At 43.6% G+C, this 8,948-nt stretch overlaps 1 protein-coding gene and 1 pseudogene across 1 annotated transcript in view; both read left to right on the top strand.

The window, feature by feature from the left end:
• Window positions 1-324, top strand: LOC119617222 (annotated as a pseudogene).
• Window positions 325-2,674: 2,350 nt separating this feature from the next.
• LOC108249668 (E3 ubiquitin-protein ligase TRIM39) overlaps window positions 2,675-8,948 on the top strand; it is a 15,418-nt gene continuing 9,144 nt past the window's right edge. The window contains exons 1-5 of the mRNA XM_017439202.3: window positions 2,675-2,816; window positions 5,464-5,605; window positions 6,994-7,243; window positions 8,048-8,262; window positions 8,372-8,476. Of these exons, the coding sequence (XP_017294691.1) occupies window positions 5,465-5,605; window positions 6,994-7,243; window positions 8,048-8,262; window positions 8,372-8,476 (711 nt within the window). The 5' untranslated portion in view covers window positions 2,675-2,816; window position 5,464. The remainder of the gene's footprint in view (window positions 2,817-5,463; window positions 5,606-6,993; window positions 7,244-8,047; window positions 8,263-8,371; window positions 8,477-8,948) is intronic.

The raw sequence follows: 8,948 nt of genomic DNA on the forward strand, positions 1-8,948 counted from the left end.
ATGGCCAGAACCAAGCAGAGCGCCCATAATTCCATCGGAGGGAAAGCTCCCAGGAAGCAGCTCGCCATCTAAGCCGCCCTTAAGAGCGCCCCGGCCACCGGCGGCGTGAAGAAGCCTCACCTCTACAGGATCGGGACCGTGGCTCTCAGGGAGATCCATCGATACCGGAAGTCCACCGAGCCGCTCATCCAGAAGCTGCCCTTCCAGCACCTGGTCCAGGAGATCGCCCAGGACTTCAAGACCGACCTGAGCTTCCAGAGCTCAGCTGTCATGGCTCCGCAGGAGGCCAGCGAGGCTCACCTGGTGGAGCTCTTTGAGGACACCAGGACCGAGGACACATCAGGACAGACCGCTACAGGAGATCCTTCCTGCCCACAGCTATCAACTCTTTAACAAAACCAGGATTATGAGCTACAACAACATTTAATTTCCCTTTGGGATTAATAAAGTATCTTTGAATTGAATTGAATTAAAAACACTTAAAGAGAGAGAGTCCTTCAGCTTCAAGTCTTCCTGCTGTACGAACATCAGCTACAGGTAATAAAGTTGGACCATCAGAGGGCAGAAAATGACGTCCTGAGGACTTCTTAACAACATAAATCTGTCCTGCAGTGGAGAAAAACACACAGCAGACTCCACCGTGGTATTATTTATTAAACAAAATGATAAATATGTGTGAAAAACTTGCTGCTTCCAGAGGATTTAAGAGGGGAAGCATCATCCGGGTGCTAATGACCAAATGGAGCAAACAGGTGAGCGTTAGCACAACGCCAAGCTGGTAAATCAACAGCAATGACGTAAGAGAAGCAGCTGTTGGAGTCCACGGATCGACGTCCCAGCTGATCCATTCAAACCTGTTTTAATCAGGACAATAATCCAATAATCTGACTTCAACGTTAGCGTCCTAGCTAGCGTTCGGCGCTAACGAGTGGTCAGTGAAAGAACTGCTTCAGCTTCATCACGCTGCCGTCTGCGGGCGCCCCGGAGGTTCTGTCCAGTTCTGTCCTGAAAGCAAACGTGTCCCGGTGAGACGGCAGACCAGGAGCACGAGCATTCATCAGCCGGACAACAGTTTGTTCCGTGAAACAATGTGGAAGCGACGCGGAGGAATGCCTAACCCTGCTGGTACCGCTGATCTGCAGATAAACACCAGCTCCTCCCGCGACCCGGCAACGGAAAAAAACGGGGGGGATAAAAGGATGCGTGGGTGGAAATTTACCTGAAGTTAAATCTTTTCTGTAAGTCGCACCAAAAAAACAAACAAAAAAGGCGACTAAAAACACAACAAATTTAAAAAGTGCATTTCTGTCTGCGCCGGTCAGATATATTTATGATTTTTATCTAACACAGATTTTTAAAATGTACAAAATTACTTTTAGTGGCAAATATTCCTTCAGATATTGAACTGGCAGGAGTTAGTTAAAGTTTTACATGTGGGTAAAAACAAACTTGTGCTTACTGGTTGAGTTTGTGTGAAGTAGGAAAAAAAATCAACTCATAAATAAAAACAAACTTGAATATTTCAGTTTAGGTCGTTCGGTACAAACAGATCCCGTGAAAAGCTCTTCTCTGAAACAATTAGAGAAAGAAGTACTGAGAAAACGGATCGGGTACAGGCGAGGGACGGCGTCTGCAACGGCTGTTCTCTGGCAGGCTGCGCGTCTGAACACCTGCTTATCTCGCCGTGAGGACGGCGCGTCGGTAGCTGACGGGCGTGCCAGCCGTGGGAAACGCCGCTGAGTCACGTTCAGACAAACAAACAAACAAACAACGAGCAGAGAGCAGCCGAGGGGAAGTCAAATACATCAGATAATCGTCGGCGTAGAAGGAAACCGTCCCTCGCTGAGAGCCAGAGGACAGAAGATAAAATAAATAAACTCATTATTTATGGAAACATGTGACAGTGTGGCTGTAAATAAAGTTGGCTGAAGAGTCTCCAGGAACATAATTAAAGTTTCATGACGACAAATTTAGACCAAAAACCTTCATGTTGGGTTCGTTGGTAACCCTAAAACTGTCCCTAGGAGTGAGTTGTTTGTCTCATTTGTCTTCATGTGTCCCTGTGGTGGACTTGACCGGTCCAGGGTGTCCCCCGCCTCTCGCACAGAGACGGCCGGTCAAAGAAATCGAACAGATGGATGTTTATACAAACTCCGGCCCAGATTTTTACACATTTTTATGATTCCCAGTAAAGTTTTGCATATTTTCCTAACAAATCGGGAACGACTCCCCGAAAAACAGTTGAACCCTGGTGAGATTCAGGCTGGAGAATTAAAGAGCTACAGTATCTGCAGCAGGTAAGATATCGTGTGTTTATATCCCCTCCAAAGAACCCCGCCTCTAAATACCTGAACCACCGTTTTAGATCCTGAGACGGAACGAAACAAAACCTTTAAAGGTTTGGCAGAAGTTGAGCGTTAAAGATAATTAATGACCGTTTTCTGAGGAGTAATCCTGACAGAGTTCTGTGTTTTTTGATGCGTCATTTGTTCCTAAAGTTCTTGGAAACTTTAGTTTATCCTGCCTGAAGTGAGAAAAACAGGAGGACAAAAGTTGTGAAACACGAGTTCAAGATTGGATCTGATGCCCTTTGTCCAACTGTGTCTCATCATTAATGTGTGTGTGTGTGTGTGTGTGTGTGTGTGTGTGTGTGTGTGTGTGTAACCAGTCCTGCCACATTTACCTGGACGACAGCTGATTGGCTGAGGCTCATATTTCTGACGGCTTTAAGAGTCCGACGCGTTTAATAACCGGGCGTGAGCGACCGGAGGAGAGCAGAAGAGTTCAGTCATCTCTGGAGCCTCGACGGCTTTAAGGTACCCCGATTTATTTTATTATCAGGGATTTATTCCACTAAAACACAACTAATTAGCTTTTATTTACAAACTAACAACATACTGGGAGACTACAAACATTAAAAAGCTAATTTAATAATTCTTTATAAATAAAAACTTGTTACAAACAGCAGTATTGATGTGATTTTGTTCCGATAAAGAATAAAATCAGTGGATATCGGTTCTCATAAAGCAAAATAACCTGGAAAAAACTGCAAATTTTCTCTTCAAATAGTGTTTTTTATTATTTATAACTAAATAAATAGTCAACTTAACAATAAATCATTTATAACTACGAAGTACAAAGCTGTAATCAAAGTAAATCTTTGCTTAAATTAAATTATGAACATAGGACTTTATCCTGAAAGGCTCTGTAAGATGTTGTTGGATCTACATGAAGCGGTAAAATGATTTATGATCATTCTGCTTCGGGGTAAAGAAGTTTATAAAGGTTTTAAGCTTCAAACATGAGATTTCAAACTCAGGATGTTCGTTTTTAACATTAAACTCTCAGATTTTCATCCTAAACTCAGTATTTTTGCAATCAAATGGATAGTAATGGGTTTTTGTGTCCCATTCTGAGTCATAAAACCTGGAAGTTTTGACAACCAGACGGACACTCCAGCTTAGGCTGAAGGTAATCAGACCTGTTTTCTGATCGATGGAACTTTTCCAATTCAAAACGTCTTGAATAAGAAGAAGCCCGGCCCTCTTCCAAGCGACTCCTGGCGTTCCAAGGTGTTCCCAAACCCGTAATCCCTCCAGCAGGATCTCCAAAAAAAGGTTCCCCGGATGCCTTTAAGGGGCTCCTAGCGTCGAGTCACCCTTCAGAGGGAGCTTCTTGTATCTGGGATCTCTTTCTTTTGGTTTCTGATAAAAACTCATGACCCCAGGTGATGGTTGGAATGTCGATGGACCAGTGAACCGACGGTTTTCCTGTTTGGCTCCTTCTTGACCCCAACAGACTGGAGTAACGGCCTCTTAGTAAGTCCTCCGTGACTCTTCCGCTTGAGGCAGAGACTCCGAACAGAGAGGGAGAATTCCTGCCTTTCCTAGTTGAAAACCGTGACCTCAGACTTGGAGGAGCTGACCCTGATCCCGGCTTCGAACCGCCGAAGGTCGCGGCTCGAAGACGCCAACAGAACCACGAAGCCGAGACGAGACCCTGAGGTTCCCAAACCTGACACCCTCCGCTCCGGGACTGCCTTGAGATCCTGTCCATGAACACCACAAACAGACAAGGGACAGCCCTGGAGGGGTCCAAACCACAACCGAAAACGCAGGGACAACTTTGTGCCAAGGCTGAGAAAGACAACTGTCCTTTCAGTTCGACAGGAACCAGGTAGTCCACAACTGTGACCTTCTTCTTCTTTCAGATGGTCCATTTTCAGGGTTCTATCTAACTCTGTCTCTGTGTTCTCTGTCCTCACTCATGTCCTCTCTAACTGCATCAATATATGTCCTCTTTGTCTCTAACATCCTTCTGTCCCTCCTCTGCACATGTCCTCTCTAACTTTATCTCCCAGTCCTCCAACCTGTGCTGGACCTCTGATGTCCTCATTCCTAATCCTGTCCATCCTCGTCCCTCCCAAGGAGAACCTCAACATCTTCATCATCAACCACTTCCTGTTCTGTCTCCAAACAGTCCAACATGGCTGCTCTTTCTACTGGCCCACAACAGTGACCCCAGGGACAAAACCCCTCAAGGGACACGGTCTGAAGTCCTCTCCAGGTCTACAAAACCCATATGGACAGGACCAGTGGGATTGGGGTCAGGACCTCACAGTGGGGGTCTTCAGATGACTTCCAGGATTAAAATAAAATGTATAATTGATTGCTAATAGCCTATTTTAAAAAATATATAACGATTAATGAGGCTGTACTGTCATGTTCATGTTTAATTGACTTATAGGAACATTTGTTGGGGTCACGGTTTTTTTGTGGATCAGAACCAGAAGACAAGACCATTAAAGTTCTACCAACCCCCCGTCAGCAACTCTGTAAAATTGTTGGTTAATAAATAATATTGACATGCAATAAAAATAATTGCAAAATGTCAAATATTACCAACAACCTTTACTAAAAGTGAAGATCTGAAATGGGTTCTGAAGGTTGAGTCTCTTCGTGTTGATTTCAGGGACGGGTTGTTTACGGATTTGTAAAGAAACTGTAAGATTTTTCTGTATTTTGATGGTTTAAAAGAGAGAAATACTGACGGTTGGATGCAGGAATGTGAGTTTGGTTCGGTATTTATCAACCGTGGTGGTGGAAGGAATGGAAACTATTCTTCATGAAGGATTTTTTTCCACATATCTGTGTCCATAATATGATCCTTACCTGTACAGAAGAATTTATTTGTGCTTTTGGACGTGCTGCATGTGACACTGGGGACAGAATCCGGCCCTGCTTCATTCCTAGACTCTTCGGACCGTCCTAATCTGATGGGTTTTCGGCGACAAACGGAGATAAAATTCGTTTCATACCTTCGGCTTGCCTCTTTTTTAAAAAAAAATCTTTGTTCCCATCACGGACGTTTCGATGCCCACACGTCCTCGAGCTGACAGCGCTATGAGAGATAAAGTGCCGTTCGGATTAAAAAAAGCCTGTTTGTCTCTGTCCTCCGTCTCAGAATGGCTCTAAACGGCAGCTTCCTGTCCGAGGACCAGTTCACGTGCTCGATATGCCTCGATGTGTTCACGAACCCTTCGTCCACGCCGTGCGGCCACAGCTTCTGCATGTCCTGCATCACCAGATACTGGGATGGACTGAAGGTAGGCCAGCGGTGGGGTTTACATTCTTTGGTTTCTTTGCCTTTTACCCTCGTTTTTTTGTTTTTACAAGACTCGAGTGAGCCACAGATTTAATCACTGACCTAAATAAAACAATCAGTCACCTGTTACACTTAAACATCGGCACAGGATGTTACTCTCGTCCACAACGTACCGCATGTTTCAGCTCAAAAACACACATTTAGAAACAAACTTTGTTCTGTTTTCTTTACGTTTTCTTCCATATAAGCAGGTAGCCGAGCAGTTATGTGGATCACAGTTTCTGGGATTTATCTTCCTTGGAACAACAAGTTGGGTCTCATGCTAACCGCTACGCTAACAGTTAGCATCCTTGGTTTAAGAACGTTACTCTGTTAGCTTATCAGAAGTTTTTCAACACAGAGTCGTTAATATTTTCCAATTCTCCGTCCCAGAAGTTTCAAACTGATCCGTAGTTTGTTGAAATTTGGTGATTTATTCCCCTTAGCTAGTTTTTGGTTGATTTTTTATTGGTCTTGACAGACTATTTAAAAAAGGAGGGAATCCCCGAGCTTCACAATGATGCCAAACATTATATGAAGGGATTTCCCGGTGCTACAGCAGCCAGTAGAGAAGAATTGTCAATTTAAAGGCAAACATAAGGATTATTTTTAATTACATACCTGTTAGAAAACATCCATGTAACGATAGATTAGGATTATATGTTGTTTTAGTTATCGTAATTGGTAGATTGTGTCTTTTTGGACTCATTTTTACACAAAAACTAATATTTTCACGTTTTTTGGCCCTGCAGGCGGAGCTCATTCTGTCAGCACGAGGTCACAGATGTTTTATAGTTTTTTTGATATAAATGCAAACCTTTATTTTTTTCTTTGTTCAGCTTTAATTCTTCGACAGCTCCACTAGCTTTACGTTTAATTTGACGTATAAAATTTAGTCCAAACAGACATGTTTGTCTTCAGGAAGCAGGAAAGGATGTCAGTGGAAACGCTGGTTTTCTGTCATTTTGTCTTTGGGGACATTGAGAGATTTATATTTTATTGTTGTAGTTCCCAAAAGTTAGAGTTGGAATCCCACTTTGGGTCGTAAAACACCGACTGGAGGGTAAATATTAAACTTAAAAATGATTACTAATGACTTATTTTAGCTGTTTTTGTTATATTAGATGAAAACAACAGTGGTAAATGTTTTAAAACCTGCAGCTTTTTGTGTCACCATTACGCTCTTGGTAATTGGTTTAACTACAAATGTTTGTTTTCTTCAACCATAAATATTAGAGATCACAAGTCTTTATATCTCTCATTCGGTGGATCGGAAGCTGGAATATTTTGGGAATCACAGCTTTTCCCCTCCTTCTTTTCTCTGTTGTTTATGTCGCCCTTGTGTTTCAGGTTTACCAGTGTCCTCTGTGTAAGAAGACCTTTCAGAAGCGACCGGACCTCCAGATTAACAGGACGCTACGAGAGATCACCGATCAGTTCAAATCGATGAACGGCGGAGGCGTGGTGGGCAAGGACAAGAAGAGAGTTAAATTTGGAAGAGGAGCCAGATCGGGTCACTTGATTGGAGAATTAAAGAAGAAATTACCCAAACCTTTGCCAAAAGAAAGCGCAAAGCTGACGATGGAGGCTCACTGTCAGGGTAGGCATGAATTTTATGTTTCGGCATCACTCCTCAGAAATGGAATTTGTTTTCAGTCCTGTTTGTTCTGGGATCTCTCAGCTTTCTGTCACTGAGGAATGCAAACAACCAAACATGTTTACACGTCAGTGATGACTACAGGGTTCGACATGAGGTCATATCACATTCTGCAGATAAGGTTTGACCTTCCTGACTGAGTTTATGGAACAACACCAGCCAAAAACATGTCACCCTGTCACAAAACAGCCCAATTTATAACCCAACCCTGAGGCAAACTTGGACTGAGCCAAGCCTGGGTGGTTTTAACTCAGCAGGGTTACGTTTTCTACCCAGAAAGTGGGTCAACATATTAAAACAGAGCTGCTAAAATGAAAAAAGAACCCAAAATCTGGGTTATTAGGTCATTAGAATTTGGGTTAGTGCTTTAAAGCTGCAGCTAACTGCTAATAGCATCAGAAACCAGTTGTTTTTACTGTCCCAGCCTTATGTAGTACATCCTAAAGCAAAGGTCCAGTCGGGTTTAATTTGGTCAACTTTTGGCTTAAAATGGCAGCTTGTGAAAAATGACACAACCCAACCAGTGACTGAAGCCGTTTGACCCAACATTTGACCCAACACCGAGCATTTGAGGAGTTATAACCCAAGAGTTTTTCGTGTGTAAGATTAGAGTTAAAATATTGCTTGGGCATATTTTCTGCCTTTAACTCGGTTTGATCAACAGTCCTACAAGCCTTCGATGAAGCAGCTGCAGAAACAATCTGGCTGCTGACACCTTTCCTGGTCTTCTACCTTTTTCTTTGCCAGGTGATTCCAGCTTGCCTTTGCTTGCCTCGGTCACGGCCCCAATGGCTTCTTCGGTACCAATCACCCCAGTGGTTGGAAGTCTGAACAACACCTGTGCCCATCCTCCCCCTGTGCATCCAAGACCACGCTCCAGTGGTCGCAGGAGGTTCACCCTGAGTGGTGCCGCTAGCAGCCAGCATGTCCCTCTGTGTGAGACCCACCTAAGGGGACTGATGGTAAGATGCTTCCTTCTGTTTTCATGCAGCTCTGATTCGAGCGTTATTGTCCTGACTGAGAAAAAACGTAAAAACAATAACATGCAGCACTTTCTCTCGTTGCTTTCAGCTTTATTGTCGGTCCGACCAGGTGTGCATCTGCCCTGACTGTGAGATTGAGGATCACAATGATCACGACACGGTTTCTGTTGAGACCGAATGGATGGAAACTAAGGTTGGAGAAGAAAACAGAGACAATGACTATATGGATGTTTGGAGTGAACCATTAGGACTAGGGGGGAGAATGAACAGTGTGGGCGATGGTTGACGTACAGAAGGGAGAATAATTATTTAATCCGCTGATGGTTTTGTACACTTTGTTACTTATTAAGAAATAATCTGTCAATATTTATTTATGGTAGTTTCATTTGAATGGTGAGAAACAGGAAATCAAAACAAAACATGACTTAGAACTTGGTGGAGAAACCTCGACTGGCAGCTCGGCAGGTTTGCAGACATCTCAGGAGGGATTTAGGCCCACTCCTCTTTACATAAACTCTCTAAAACATTTGGGTTTCTTGGCTTCCGTTTGGCAACTTGAAGCTGCCTCAAAAGTTGAGGTCTGAGGTCTGGAGACTGGACTGAGGTCTAAAGACAGGACTGAGGTCTAGAGACAGGACTGAGGTCTAGAGACAGGACTGAGGTCT

This window comes from Kryptolebias marmoratus, linkage group LG7, assembly GCF_001649575.2.
Source record: "Kryptolebias marmoratus isolate JLee-2015 linkage group LG7, ASM164957v2, whole genome shotgun sequence".
NCBI classification, from domain to species: domain Eukaryota; kingdom Metazoa; phylum Chordata; class Actinopteri; order Cyprinodontiformes; family Rivulidae; genus Kryptolebias; species Kryptolebias marmoratus.